The sequence below is a fragment of the Sinocyclocheilus grahami genome, unplaced genomic scaffold (assembly GCF_001515645.1).
Source record: "Sinocyclocheilus grahami isolate Dianchi unplaced genomic scaffold, SAMN03320097.WGS_v1.1 scaffold3.1, whole genome shotgun sequence".
In the NCBI taxonomy this organism is placed as follows: domain Eukaryota; kingdom Metazoa; phylum Chordata; class Actinopteri; order Cypriniformes; family Cyprinidae; genus Sinocyclocheilus; species Sinocyclocheilus grahami.
Genome location: NW_015505182.1, coordinates 7,720,372 through 7,736,754, shown reverse-complemented (window position 1 = coordinate 7,736,754; position 16,383 = coordinate 7,720,372). Strand labels below are relative to the sequence as shown.

Below are 16,383 nucleotides of genomic sequence, written 5' to 3'. Positions count from 1 at the left end.
AATTATGCATATATATATATATATATATATATATATATATATATACTTTTTTTTTTTTAAGCATCTATTAACAATGTAAATTGTAGAAAATGTAAAAAAACATTTACATTTCTGTTCATTGCCAACTCTCTGTGTTTGTCAATAGCGCCATGCTAAAGGGATAGTTCACCAAGAATGAAAATTCTGTCATTAATTACTCACCCTCATGTCGTTCCAAACCCGTAAGACCTTCATTCATCTTCGGAACACAAATTAAGATATTTTTGATGAAATCCGAGAGCTTTCTGACCCTCCACAGACAGCAAGGGAACTACCACGATCAAGGCACAGAAATGTAGAAAGGACATCATTAAAATGGTCCATGTGACATCAGTGGTTCAACCATAATGTTATGAAGCTACGAGAATACTTTTTGTATGCAAAGAAAAAAAATAACGACATTATTCAACAATTCAACTCTCGGATTTCATTTAAAAAAAAAAAATCTTAATTTGTGTTCTGAAGATGAAGGTCTTACGGGATTGGAACGACATGAGGGTAAGTAATGAATGACAGAATTTTCATTTTTGGGTGAACTATCCCTTTAATTGCCCCAGACAAATAGCACTGGGTTTCTGAATATGGGGTAATCTATAATGAGCCTAATTTACATAGAATGAATGTTAAAAGTTAAAGCAATACTATTTCAGTGCATTTAGCAAAAGGGACTGCAGGTTGCAGGTTTTTTAACTAAAATACATAAAGCAAAAGTGGTGCAACTGTTTTCTGAATTTGTTCCTTTTGGTCACAGAAACAAGTCTGTTTTCACCTTTCAGCCACATAGGTCATACCATAAATTAGAAACCCAATTTACCCAATGAGTGAGTGACCCACAGATGCCCTTTGATAAGTGCAAAATGTCCCATAACATTCTTTTGAGTGTGAGAGGGTGAAAAAAATTATTTATTTTTTTACCTCTGCCCTGTTTTCCTATCTCCCTCATCTGATCCTATCGTTTCAGGCCATAGTTTCATGGGACTTAGACAGACCTAATTCTGATCACGCAAGATAACTGTGCTAGCGGACAAAATGATAATGTTAGGCATGGTGCAAGTTTTCCTCAGGCCATGACACACCTTCAAAATCTGAAATGGATGCTATTTATCATTTTTACTTAAAATTTTGTCATTTGAAAGAGAAAATGGTCTGTTTTTACTATGCAAGAAAATCTTGTTTGAAGCAGTCACAGATTATAAAATCTTCTTATTTGTATTGTATTGTTAATGAACAAGGTTTTATCACAAGAGGATAACAGGATATATTTTCTTGCAGTCAATGGCTGCTGAGTTCTAATGATTAGTCTGAGAAGCTTCTCACACTGCAAATTATGATGATAGCACAGACTCCAGAGACTTATGTGTATAATGACTGAAATTCGTGTCTGAATTCGCATCAACACATGTAGGTGTTTCAGACGTTTGAAGAAGCTTTCAGCATAGTTGTTATCAGCTTTTTGCATTTCATTCATATTCATTCAACAATTTAGATTTAAGCTTTTAAATGCCAGTTCCTTAGATGTATCTAGTCAAGTAATTTGTAGCTGCCTTTAAGAACCACACTCTAGAAAATGAGTATGTGGTTGAAAGATTCTTTATGTTCTTATTTTTCCATTATTATACAGAGGAAACTTTTATTGCTAATAGGTTGATCTTTATTAGCTCATGAGACTTTGAGTTCTTAGTATTGTTATACTAAGATGTTTCCTCTAAAATCCCTAAGGAGAAATAAACATAGACCCAAATGAGACTATTGACCTACAGCAATTACAGATCCATAAAATTGTTCTCTTGTTCTGAGAACAAAAATCTGAGGAGCAAGATTTGACTGACATTACTGTTTTGTGCTAATAAAATGGAAAGCATGATTAAATATCAGTCAACAAAATAATTGGGTTGTAGTTGTTGGGTTTAGCTCTCAACTTACAGACATTAGAGCTGATGGGTGGTGCACTCACATGTCAGTTTCTGACAAAAACACTTAAAGAACTCATTCAAGCCTGAGGGAGAGCAGACAGTCTGCTAAGAGGTGGAATTGAGAAAATCTGATTCATTTAGACAAGTGCAATTCTCCACAGAGGAGGATCACTAGTTTGGCATCGCACCTCTGCTAAATCTGATATTGTTCGGGATAATCATAAACAAAAGTGAGAAAATCAGTGAAAACTGGAAATTAAGTAATCATTCGTTGTTACTCAAACTTTATTGCTATTGAAATGCCCTACCTTTCCCTGGCATTTAAATTTCTAAGGAATTGGAACATCACCCACGCATTAGAAAAGTAAAAAAAATCAAATAAAAAAAAAAGTCAGGATTTAAATGTGCAGTGTTGTTAATATGTGTGAGCTGTCTGGAAAATCTGATGCTGCCATCTACACTGGCCACTGCTTCTCAGCTTCAGAAGCTCGAGCAGATGTTGATATTCCAGCTGCCTATCAACACATTCATTTTTTTTTCAGGAAGTAGAAACTGCCAGAACACAGCTGAAGCATTTGACAGGGACCACCTGAGTTGAGTCTAATGCGAATGCTGCTGCCCTACCCAGACAGTGAAGCATGGAGCTATAGACCTTGCGGCATTTCCCATTCTATGCGGGAACTGCTGGGTAGGTTTTTCTGCAAATCATAATGGCATAAGGTTAAGGCTCCAGAGAGATCCCAAAAAGCAGCAGTATGTGACATTGTCATTGCTACTGAAAGTGCATTATGAAAGTCCAGTTTCAGTCAGACTAAAGCTAAAAGGAGGTATCCCAAGTCATATCTACAAACCAGAATATCGAGCCAGTAAGCAACATGACCCAGAACACCCTAGCAACCATCTAACAATGCCTTAGCAACCAGCCAGCAACCATGTACACTGTAAAAAAGATTATTGGAGTATGATTTAAAAGAACATACAATTTCAGTCTTTCTCACTTAAAAATGTCATATTTAATTCAATGTGTTACTTGCTGCTTTTTGTTTGTAATATGTGAAAATTTGCAATTTCTGAGTGAAAACTGTTTCAGAGTAAACCCTACAGCATTTTTCCCCCATAGCACAGTGGCTCTCAATCAGGGTGCCGGGACCCACTAGGGGGCTGTAGGATGACCTAAAAGGATTTATTAAAATAATAAGAAACAAAAACTTTAAAAGAAGCTGAAACATCTAAAAATTAAGATGTAAACTGACATCTTATTTTATTTTGTTCCCTCAAAAATACTTTTTTTCCCCACTATAAGAATCAGGCTTCTCACTGTCATGGAAAACCATATGAGGGCAAATTCAAGGAAACTAATAAAAGTAAAAAAAAAAGTGACAAGGGCTAAAATATTTTAAGAAACTGCTGAAAAATTGCCATTTTTCAGTGAAAAATAATAATAAGAAGAAAAATATAAATTCTTTTATTCATAAAGAGTGAATCCTGAAAACATTCAGTTTTTGAAACTTCTGGAATTAAGAAACTATTTTAATTATTTTATTTGATTATTTTTATTTATAACAGTTCAACAATAACAGGACAATAGGGAGGGCTCGGATTGAACAAGGCTGAGAAACACTGACCTAGCAACACCTTAGCAACAAACTAGTAATAAAGGTAAAAAATAAGATATAGCATTGTGGTTGCAAGTTTTCCAGATGCAAATAACACTCACATTTTTGTCAGAAAATAGAGTGCGTAATTTAGTTGTTCCTGCCATGTAATTCTTAGTTTAAAATATTAAACGGAGCATAATCCCATCTTTTTTCAAAATGGTAGCAAAAGACTGGTTAAAAACAAAGCTGCGTCTGTTCTAGCGGCTGGCAAAAGAATGAATAAGTGTCTGACCCTGTCCTGAATGTGAGCTGCACACCCAAATGAAAGGCTAAATAGGGTCAAGTGATGCTCTGTGACTGCAAAACCCGTTGTCAAGCTTTCCCAGCCTCCTACAAACACAACAACACCATCTGCTTTTTCCCAGGACACTTCTTCACCAAGTGCTACACAGCCGAGCGGCGTCTTCACTCTACGGTAAGAGCTAGAGAATTGCAAATGATTCAATATGACAAACAAATAAACACGGTATGCATTGTGGTCTGAAATTGGTATGTTTCAGTGAGTGCTAATTACAATATAATTCTAATTGTCATTAATTATGTGGGAATGCAAATGATTTGGCATTTATATGGCATTAATTATAAGCGGTATTTGTCTGTTGTTTTGGCATCCCAAGAACACCACATGCAGTTACAACCTATTAACATCAGTGTCTTAGACCACAGCGGAGATCTCCATATGAGTGACCTTGAGACACCTACTCTGAAGATAGCACAATGTGTTTTTAATACAGAAACACTAACAAACAGAGACTCACAAGCATAAAATCATCTAACAAAACTTGCTCCACACAGCTATTTCCACAAAAGATAACATTTTGTCACATATTTTTATGCACGTCATTATTATTTATAATTCTGTGCTCACACACACCCTTTTTGTGCTGGAGAAATATGATAATATATTCCGTCACCTTGTGGGGGAGAGAAAATGTGCCGGAGATGAAAGGAGCATGGTGGCTATTGATTGGTTGGCATTATCAAATGCATAACTCAATATGTGCCAAACCCTCCAAATGTCTCACATGCACAAAAATCTCAACAAACTGTTGTCTGCCCTTTTAATTAGTGCGATCTGACATGAAAACATTCCGTTCAGATTGTAAGTTTACTCATGAAAATTATTTATTCACCCATGTCGTTCTGAACTTTACTTTCTAACCACCATGTATTTACATGTGGAGCCTGTACTAACAATGGAGCCTGGATCTTTCAAGCTTCAAAAAAGACATATGAAGTCATATGATAGTGATGTGTGATCAGAATTTAAGGCATTACTCCCTGATGATCTGCTTCGTATGTTATAACTGTTTTTAAATGTTTTTAAATTTTAATGCTTTGCTACTAGTGGAGATTTCAGTGAACTCATGATACCTGAACTTATTTTTACCTGAAGTTTGGAGACGTTTTTAGTGACATATTTGTGCGATAACAAGGAAAAGTAGTATTTAACACTCTCTTAAAACACACAAAACCCATATTATATAGAAAAATGTAATTGTATTTGATTATTTGTGACCCTGGACCACAAAACCAGTCATAAGGATCAATTCTACATCATCTGAAGGATAGGACAATATTTGGCCGAGATACAACTATTTGAAAATCTGGAATCTGAGGGTGCAAAAAAAGAAAATCGCCCAAATGAAGTTCTTGGCAATGCATATTACTAATCAAAAATTCAGTTTTAATATATTTACAGTAGGAAATTTACAAAATATCTTCATGGAACATGATCTTTACTTAATATCCTAATTATTTTTGGCATAAAAGAAAAATTTATAATTTTGACCCATACAATGTATTTTTGGCTATTGCTACAAATATACCTGTGTGACTTATGACTGGTTTTGTGCTCCAGGGTCACATTTGTAGATTGCATTTAATAAATGATCTATTTCAACACTTTCAGGTTTGTCAAAGGTGTTTTCATGCATGTTTGGGCTTCGTTTTGAGTTTCATTTTGACCAGCAGACACATTGATGAAGTTTTGAAATGGTTTGTTTCTTCCATCACTACAAATCATATGACATGAATATGGTGCATGAGCCGTATGGACTACTTTTGTGACACTTTTATGATGCTTTTTTTTTTTGGTCATTTTTGGGCATGACATCTGAAATTTTCATTAAAAATCTTTCTTTTTATTAATCCATAAAGAAATTCAGATTGGTTTGGAATGACGTGAAGGTGATTAAACAATGACAGAATGTAATTTTTGGATGAGCTATTCTTTTGATATCTAAATGATTAAACAAATGCAGGCCACATTTTCCAGTTTGCTCGAAACCACGAGATAATTAAGCTATCGAGAATGACGTGTGTCGTGTGTTGTGAAGCCATGACACCAAATGCATAACTCAATATGTGCCAAACCCTCCAAATGTCTCACATGCACAAAAATCTCAACAAACTGTTGTCTGCCCTTTTAATTAGTGCGATCTGACATGAAAACATTCCGTTCAGATTGTAAGTTTACTCATGAAAATTATTTATTCACCCATGTCGTTCTGAACTTTACTTTCTAACCACCATGTATTTACATGTGGAGCCTGTACTAACAATGGAGCCTGGATCTTTCAAGCTTCAAAAAAGACATATGAAGTCATATGATAGTGATGTGTGATCAGAATTTAAGGCATTACTCCCTGATGATCTGCTTCGTATGTTATAACTGTTTTTAAATGTTTTTAAATTTTAATGCTTTGCTACTAGTGGAGATTTCAGTGAACTCATGATACCTGAACTTATTTTTACCTGAAGTTTGGAGACGTTTTTAGTGACATATTTGTGCGATAACAAGGAAAAGTAGTATTTAACACTCTCTTAAAACACACAAAACCCATATTATATAGAAAAATGTAATTGTATTTGATTATTTGTGACCCTGGACCACAAAACCAGTCATAAGGATCAATTCTACATCATCTGAAGGATAGGACAATATTTGGCCGAGATACAACTATTTGAAAATCTGGAATCTGAGGGTGCAAAAAAAGAAAATCGCCCAAATGTTCATTTGAATTAATGCATCAACTAATGTTAACAAGTGAGACCTTATTGTAAAGTGTTTAAATATTTTTATAGTAGTTTTAGTACTTTTAATACATTTAATAATTTTATAATCTAATCATTTTAAAGTTGACGTTTTCAGCTAATATTCACTTTTTTTTTCAGCGTTATTTCAATTGTTTGTTTAGTTTTTAATAATCTTGAAAAAAAGCATTAGTTTTTAGTTAAAGGGATAGTTAACCTAAAAATTTTTATTCTGTAATTATTTACTTGTTCCAAACCTTAATGACTTTCTTCTGCTAAACACAAAAGTGCTGGTAGCAGTTGACGGTAGTTACTTCCATAGTCATTTTTCCATACTAAAGAAGTCAGTGGCTACCGTCAAGATTTGGTTACCAACATTCTTCAAAATCTTTTCAAACAGGTTTGGAACAACATGAAGGAGATTAAATGATGACAGAATTTTCTTTTTTTGAGTGAACTGTCTCTTTAATAACAACAACACTGACAGGGAATGTTATTTGTAAGTTCTGAACACTCAATATGTTCTCATATTATTGAACTCTTTTATCTAGAACACTTTTATCAAGGAAAATGTAATTTCATACCCCCAACATTTTGCATCCCTCTTACTAATGTGAAGCTGGGCTTAGATATGTGTACCGCAGTTAGCAACGTAAATTCCAGCACAATTGATGTAACAATTAAGCCACGATTCCTACCATATAAAGCATGAGCATAGGGCAATTAGCACTCAGTCATCTCATGCTAATCACTACCTAAAGGCAGAGAACCGTAATTAACAAGCTGTAGATTCACAGTCTCTGGGTGCTTCTCTCAGGAGGAGGTCAGTAGATTCACAGTCTCTGGGTGCTTCACTCAGGAGGAGGTCAGTCTGCACAGAGGAAGCTATTGTGCTGACAGAGCTATGGGCGGATGTATATGTTGCTTCGGTTTGATAGGGAGGAGTTGAGTGTATTGTAACTAGAAGAGACGTGATCAGAAGTACTTCCTTTTTATGTTATGCTTACTGCTATGATAACTCTTTCTGGTCGTATTTCATTTGTGAGAATGCAAACAAACATTTGACAAGTTGGGAAACTGTATTAATGATAGTCTGAGCTTACTCAGACAATAAACTAGACAACATATTTTGCAGGGGCGTAGCGACCACTTTTTTTAGAGGTCAATGAATGACCTCAAGTTATATTGTAAGAGTCGTGCCACTGTGCAAAAATAAAATTGCAGCCAGTTGCATAAAACAACGATTTTAAGACCAATCAGAAGTCTCTGTTTGCTTTGGTAGTGCATTGAACATCTGCAAAAGCAGTAATCTACCACTGCTTGTGCCTACTCACCTGCCTTTTAACTACTGAGGGATTGTTAATTCACCTAATTAATATTCATGAGCTAAGTACTTTACAGTTTAAATAATATATATCTTTTTTTTTTGCATTATGGCAATACGATTTGAATGTGCTTAATTGTCATTAAAATACAATGCAAAAACATTTCAGTAGTTCTAAAACAGGCTTCATTTTCTTCATGCAAAATAGAATTTCTTAGTTTATCGGGTGAAATATGATTGGGAATGTTCTTGGCAGGGCTATGACATTTAACTAGTTCCAGGGTCATTATTGTTTACTAAAACTAAAACCATAAAAAAAAATTCATTTCAGCTAGTTGCCAAGGCAACATTTTTCTTTAGTTTAAGTTTAATAACTAAAATTAACTAAATTGATTGTTCATTGTTATTGTTCATGTTAGTTAATACATTAACTGATGTTAACAATTGAGACCTAATTGTAAAGTGTTACCAACTTTAAATATTTTAAAATAAATAAGTATTATTCTTTAAATATTTTATTTATTTATTTTAGTTTTAGTCATTTTAATACATTTAATAATTTAATTATTTTAAAGCTGAAGTTTTCATCTAATATTCAAATTTTTTATTTCAGCGTTATTTCAATTGGTTCTTTTTTTTTAATAATCTTTAAAAAAGTTTTAGTTTTTAATTAAAGGGATAGTTAACCTAAAAATGAAAATTCTGTTAAAACATTTCAGCTAGTCGGCAAGGCAACATTTTTCTTTAGTTTAAGTAAAATAATTCAAATGAAATAAATTGAAATTTAATAAATACATTTATTTAAAAAAAAACTCTTTAACTTAATTTAAAATCAAAACTGAAAATATAAAAATGAAATCTCATTTAAAATATTAACAAAAAGTATATGATACTGAAATAGCACTGTACCCTCATAATGCATTAAAAGCATGCATTTATTTGTTTGTTTATTATATCTTTATTTCAGTTCATGTTTGTTTTACTTCAAGTCATTTTTAAAATGGTTTTAGGCATAGTGTTTAGATTGCTGTACAGTCTACCTTACCTGTATAGAAACATCACTATATGATCCTCCAATCACTCCAGAGATGGCCAGAGGCAGTTCGTCCGGTACAGGATTTGACCCGTCTGGACAGATGAAGCCTGGCTGATGCACCTTTGTGAGAGAAGCCCTCACAAACTCCAGCGACTGCTCTAGTGCATACGTGTCTTTAGAGCAGGTGTCCAGTATATGGGCTCCCAGCTTCATTCCGGGCAGGATACGGTTGTCCTGATTAATTTCGTCCAGCGCCAGCAACATGGCCTCCAGCCTCTGGATCCCACGCTCTTCGTTTATCTTACCACAATCCTCTGTCCCTTCACCCTTCTCGTGCACGGGGAACAGGCCTCCGATCACCAGGTCTCCATCCATGATGATCTCCCGCTTGGATCCGGCCAGAGGCGGGGTGTACCTGGGGCTCGTTTGGGCCAGAGGAATTAACAGGAACAGGAATATGGGTGTAACACCAGCCATGACAGGGTTTATGAGAGGTGAAGAGCTCTTATAACTACCCTGTGTGGTTTAGTTGGTTGAGATATTTACTAAGTCCGCCGTCGACTGTGGATGCATCTCGGTATCTTCTGCACCTGAAAAATAGATATGAATATCATTGACTCAATGACTTTTCTCATTGACATAATGCAAAATAAACAACTCTGAAAATGAAAAACATTGTTTTTTTTATGATTAATTCATCGGAAAACAGAAGCATACAATGCAGAAAGTCACATATTACATAAGAAATTGAATTTGCATAAGGTTTTGTGGCAGCAGTGAAGAGGCGGGCATGTCTAGATAGTAATTCATCCTGATTGAACTCAACATTTCAGAGGTGAGGCTCTGTTTTCTAGCTTCATTAATTCAGATACATCAATAACTCCCAGTGACTACGTAATTTTCTCATGGTGTCAAAGGTGATGGATATCATATTTTAGGTTATGAAAAATTACAACCTGAGGGAAGAGAATGAAAAGATGAAACGATAAATAATTTCAGCTGATAGGAGAGTCTTTCTCAACTTTATTTCACACAGTCTGGCATCTCTAAATGAAAGCTCTATCAGTCTATCTCCTTTACTCGTACACCGTTGCAAAGATTATGTATTTTACTTCTATTATACATTTTCAGATGGTGCATGTTTTTAAAGAGCCTTTTCTTCGCTGGTTTGGGATAGTTCTCTTTGTTTGGCATTAATTATATCTTTAGAAATGACTAGATGTATCTAGTATGGTGCATTTCCTGACATATGATTAATTCATCGGAAAACAGAAGCATACAATGCAGAAAGTCACATATTACATAAGAAATTGAATTTGCATAAGGTTTTGTGGCGGCAGTGAGGAGGCGGGCATGTCTAGATAGTAATTCATCCTGATTGAACTCAACATTTCAGAGGTGAGGCTCTGTTTTCTAGCTTCATTAATTCAGATACATCAATAACTCCCAGTGACTACGTAATTTTCTCATGGTGTCAAAGGTGATGGATATCATATTTTAGGTTATGAAAAATTACAACCTGAGGGAAGAGGATGAAAAGATGAAACGATAAATAATTTCAGCTGATAGGAAAGTCTTTCGCAACTATATTTCACACAGACTGATAGAGCTTTCATCTCTATTTAGAGATGCCAGACTACTTGTCTACTTCACCGTTGCATAGATTATTATGTGTTTTACTTAGAGTATGCATTTTCAGATGGCATATATTTTTAATAGCCTTTTCTATTTTCTATTTGTTTGTTTGGCATTAATTATATCTTTAGAAATGACTAGAATCCCGTATGGTGCATTTTCTGTTGTGTGTGTATTCATATATATTTTCTCAGGAAATAACAAACCCACCATCACAGCCCAGTTCTGACTAACTGCTCACTAGTCCTGGACTCTAGATATGACACAGATTCGATGTAAGTCTATGGGTTTATTTCAAGTTTCATCATTCGTTGAATCAGATTGCTTTGAAGACTAACAGAACATCTCTCTTCAACAAGCGGCACTATTTGAGGTATGGTTTACGTCTGTAGCACATATGGTGCAGGATGAGTTACATGCCAAATTAGGGTTAAGGGTTTTGAAAATTTATGAGCAATAGTAATACTGATGCTTGTCTTAGCCAGCACCTAATTATAAAATCTAACATATGTTTCTTTTACATTTTTTTTAAGTTTTGCCATTTGATTGTGATTCATTTGCGAGCTACCCTCTTCTAAGTGCAAGATATAAAGTATAAATTGCATAGCAAAACAGTTATACATTATACAGTATATATAAACTGAACATTGATCGTTTTATTGCCTTAGATATGATGACTAATATGATCATTTGAATGTGAAGGAGATGTTCCTCTGAGCCTCCGGACACCACTAGCTTTTCAAAAATGCCATACATGATTTAATTTAAGATAAAGCACGTATGTTCCTGGTGTTTCCCCTCTTGTACCCTTCCTGCTGGCGTAATGAGGCAACATCTTGTTTATTAGGTTTCTCTTCCTTAACTTCTGTTACCATGGAAACTAGAAAAAGTGGGTGGGTTGGGGTGGCAATGCACTGTGATAAAGATGTATACATGTGTTCTAATTAATACAAGATCTGTTATTATAGGTGGATTAAATTGAGGGATCAGAGCAAGTCAATATAGTTAATTATTTGTAATGCCGGGACTGAATAACATTGCATTGTTTGAATCCTCAATCTTTCCAAGTGTGTCAAAAAAAAAAAAAAAAAATTATAATAATAAATACAAAATAAAATTGCAAAAAGTTGTTTTTACAAGAAAATATGAGATTGGGTCAGAATAATTCAAGTTTCTTTTTAGGTGTTATCTTCTACCATTTTCTACCGTAACATGCTTTTGAGACAGGTGTCATATTTATTATTATACTTATTACTGACATGTATTAAGGTACAAAAGAGGGCTTGAAATGCTTTATTTATTGCTTTATTTATTTATTAATTTATTTTATTATTATTATTGATTTATTTTTGCAAATAAATTTTAAACAAAAGATCAATGAAAAGATGCTTTAACCTTACCTCAAACTCAAATCAAATTTTTTTTTTTATGGTCAATCTCGGGATGTCAAGTTTTTTTCCTATTCATTTTCAGTGAGGTTTGCAATCTTTGCACCCTTGTTATGTGGGGCATATCTAAATATTTCAAAACTGATTTGTATGATTCTGTTATTTTCTACAAAGACAATATATATATATATATAAAATGAAACAATATATAAATATATAGGCATAGAAACTGAATGGTAGGGCTGCATTTTTAGCCTACAATTAGCTGTGACTCAGTAACTAGTTGATTTGGGACCAAATCTTGGTCTGTTGTTATAAATTAAAGAGAAATTATCTTCTATTTTTTTCATAAAATAAATTTGGAGACAGGGTAAATTATGGTTGTATTGCAAAGTTGTTTTATGAAAAGACATGGCCATGGGGTATTAATCTGATACCTCAGTTTTACACTCTCAGGTGCAAAGGCACAAAAAACTGTCACTGGGACGGTACACATTTTTACTTTTAAAGTATTAATATGTACTGTACATTTAATGTAGTAATACAAACCATTTAGGGCTAAATAAGGCACAAAGATACACATTTTAGTATTTGTGCCATAGGGTACCGCCCGAGTGACAGTGTTGTACTTTTTTTTCTGAGATTGTAGAATTGTTCTTCAGCTATTAAAAAGGTGCTGGTGTCTCTCAGTCCCCAAACAAAACATTAGGGGTTATAATTATAGTTCTCAGGTTTCTAAATTTCACCAACAGCAGTTGACCAAAACCACAAAAACATTTATTAAAAACTAATCACGGCTTTTCCCTCGTCTCTGGAACAGATGGAAGCAACGGGCACCCTCTGTTCGCTGAACAAGAGAAAAGTGTCAAGGTAATGGCACTGGACTGGAGGTCTGGACATTAGGACATCAGTAAAACAATAGCAGTCGCACTTGAATAATAAACATTCACACAAGTTTAAGACCACACAATGTCCCCAGATGTAAATGTTAACGTATGCTGTAGGATTTAATGTCAATGTTTCATGTTTGACACTTAGGAGAAAACTGTTAACTGAAGAGTTATTGAGAGGAACCATCATTACTGTGCTCTTGAATAAGGCACTTCAACCAAGGTTGCTCCAGGGGCACAGCGCTGCAATCAGTGCACTATAAATCTCAGAAGAAGGAAAGCATGAGCAAAATGACAAGCGATCAAAATGATTTAGCCTAACTCTTGTGTTGTGCTGAAAATCCTTTAACTAATTGCTTGTTCATGGTAAAAATTGCTTGTAAATCTCACATTATCACCAAATCATGGATTCAATCTTTTTATGCTTTCAGTTAGCACATTTATGTATTTCTTTTCGGAACTGACCATACATCATTTATCTGAATTAATGCACCTCAGTTTTTAAGTAAAAACATTATTTGTGGAGAATTTTGGCAATGTTTATTCAAAAATTGATGTGCATATGATCAATGAGGCCTATGACCAATCAGATCCATAAAGAAATATGTAACTAGTGCCAACTGAAACAAAAAACAAGTTCACGAAAATACGGAATCCAATAATATAGCATAACAATAAATGTATACATGATTTTTGTAGGCGGGTCCATTTTGAAAAAGTGGAGAAAAAAATACCCCAAAATTAGAAATATTTTGAACATATTTTGGTAAGTTTTTGTCTTGTGTGAGCAATAAAATTAACTGGAATTTTCAGGAAAAAAGGAAATCATCTCCAGGTAAAAATCAGCGGAACACAACATGATAGTTACAGAAAACAAATAATGCTGCTTTGATTTTATTTTAGGTAGTTAAATTAAGCAGCATATGGAGAAACCAAAGGTTTCAAAAAATTTGCAGACTGTCATCAAGTCCAAGAAATCTGATTCATAGCTCATATCTGATGATGATATCAACTTAGGTTAACATAATAAAATGAATGATCACATCAGTATATAAATCCTTATGAGATCATACATTTTTCTTAATGACGCGCAATGAAATTAATTAAATTAATACTCACATCTGATGGGACAATAAACATTTTCCGTCAGGTTACAGCGTGATAATTATGATTAATGGACTTAATTTCATTGTGTTTTTTGTAGTGTAATCTGATTGAGGAGCAGACCACACAGATCCAGACTCTAACCCCAGGTTATTTTGGCCATAAAATCCATAGATAAATGCCCAAGTAACCAAGGGAAGCATATAATAATGCTGGAATTCAGAGCTTGTGGGAGAATTAGTTCCCTTGATTCTCTAGTGTTGGCAGCATTTATGTGTACACTTAGAGACCAGATGGGATTTCACCAGTCTGGGCTCACCATCAGCTTGACTGCTGATAAGTTTAAACTGAGTGATTTAATATCTGTGACATCTATCAATGTAAAAATATTACATTTCTATAATATTATTCCCACACACTCTCACACACAATTTAAGACCGATTTCCTTTTTATAGGACCCACTTTGGTTTCATTGATAACTTCTGGAGCGCAGCCAGACCAGCTGAATGACTCGGTAAGGTTGCCAAGGACGAAAGCATTCACAGACATAGAGCAAATTAACTATGAGATGTTTATCTCAGCACGTCCAATCAGCTCTGCTCTATGGGTTGCTATGGATGCTTTACACTATTCAGATTCAAAGTGTCAGCGGATGAACAGAACAAGGGTGTTAAGTTTTGCAAGAAGTCTCCTCCTCGACAGGAAAATGGTTCACATTTCACAGATTGTGAAAGGTGTTCAAAGGCAAGGGCTGTGCTATTCATATGTTTCTGAATATACTTATTCATGAAGACTCATGGAGTGTTATTTCTCTCTGGCTTGATCTGGTGTCAACAGAATGTCACTGCGATTGCTTTGTTGTTTTTTAAGGTGGTATGCTTATAATGATTTGATCATCTTCATAAACAGTTTGAATATTTGCTTTACATAAATGCATTTCATTACAGCAATGTAAGCACCTTAAGGAAATGAGTCAACAAGTCTGAAAAGCCTGAAAATGCTTCTGGTGGATGGTTTCAACTTCCACATGTGTCCACAGCTGTCTGAAACCTGGGTTTACAGAACAAATTTGCATTAATCCAATAACTTAAACAAAAGAGTTGTTGTTGTTTTTTAGATTAAATAAAGATTATTTCATTACTAAATATGCTATCTTAAAGCCAAAATATGTCAAAAAATAAAAGCAGTGACTGTTTGCATAATACATACCGTGTTTCCTTATTTCTCATAATGTACTGATCCTGCCTTTTTTTGTAATGTGTCTATCGGTGGCAACATAAGTTGATCAGAAAGTTGATCAGAGAGTTGAGCATGTCAGACTGTCGATCACATTTCTTTTGCACTCTAATATCAAGTGCATTTATAGTCAACAAAGGAGCAACACCTCATTGACATTCAAATGCAAGCCTGTCCTGTTTGTATTCTATCACACGACAGGTTTGTGCTCAAGAAATGCCAAAGCATCCGTCCACGCGCGCGATAAGGCAATTTCCCGGCACTCTGACTTGTTTGTTGCATGCAATAAATTGCTCCCAAATATATTAAGTACTTCCCCTTTGGTGGTAAACACAACCAGTCTGACATTCAAAGGATTAAAAAAATAAGCAAAGTGTGCGCAAATAGGACATGCGTGGCGCGTAAATAAAAATGCATGCTTACTTACCGGTGAAGAATTGATTGGGCAGAAATTCAACACCTCGTGCAACTTGTTTCAAGGATGCAAAGTTGATTTTGCTTTGAAGTTAGTGAGAAATCAGCTTCCATTCATGACGTCCCCACAGGTGCAGGTGTTTGATGTGTTTGGATCTGTCCTTGGTGCTGAAACAAGGACCTGATGAAGCGCAGGGGGCGACGAAGAGGAGGAGGAGGAAGATCTTACCTGTGCACAGTGAAATTCACGGTCTCATTAAAAGCAACGTGCACCACAAACACCCTCTTCAGCCCACCTACGTCCACTTAATGGCCAGATCGCTGCATTCTCCTCAGTCTCGGGGTTTTGTGAGAGCGCAAGAATTCAGTCCACACACCTGCATTCGTGAGAGGTTTAATAAATTCTAACTAAATCTCCACGGATCCACGGTCCGGTTCTCCCAGTCACGACTTTGCTATGTCTTTTACTGAAACTTGAGAGGTTGTTATTGAACAATATTGCCCAGATACAGCGCCTCAGTAACAAACAGTGGGTCCCCCTGATACGATTTGATCTTTTAATTTTAAGTAATGGTTGTTGGTGTTCAAGGTTCGAGCTTCATGCATTCGTGAGGTTCGGGTGAAACAGCTACCCCTGCGCCCGTGTGTACAGCCCCCCGTCCCCCCGTCCCCCCGTCTCTCTCTCTCTCTCTCTCTCTCTCTCTCGCTC

The 16,383-nt window shown here is 35.2% G+C and overlaps 1 protein-coding gene across 1 annotated transcript in view; it reads right to left on the bottom strand.

Annotated features, from left to right (window-relative positions):
* The window catches only part of LOC107575639 (metabotropic glutamate receptor 2-like), a 25,433-nt gene extending 9,155 nt beyond the window's left edge, over positions 1 to 16,278 (bottom strand). Inside the window, exons 1-3 of the mRNA XM_016262031.1 lie at positions 15,904 to 16,278; positions 15,688 to 15,842; positions 9,016 to 9,596 (exon numbers count right to left, since the gene is read on the bottom strand). Of these exons, the coding sequence (XP_016117517.1) occupies positions 9,016 to 9,483 (468 nt within the window). The 5' untranslated portion in view covers positions 9,484 to 9,596; positions 15,688 to 15,842; positions 15,904 to 16,278. The remainder of the gene's footprint in view (positions 1 to 9,015; positions 9,597 to 15,687; positions 15,843 to 15,903) is intronic.
* Positions 16,279 to 16,383: the final 105 nt, after the last annotated feature.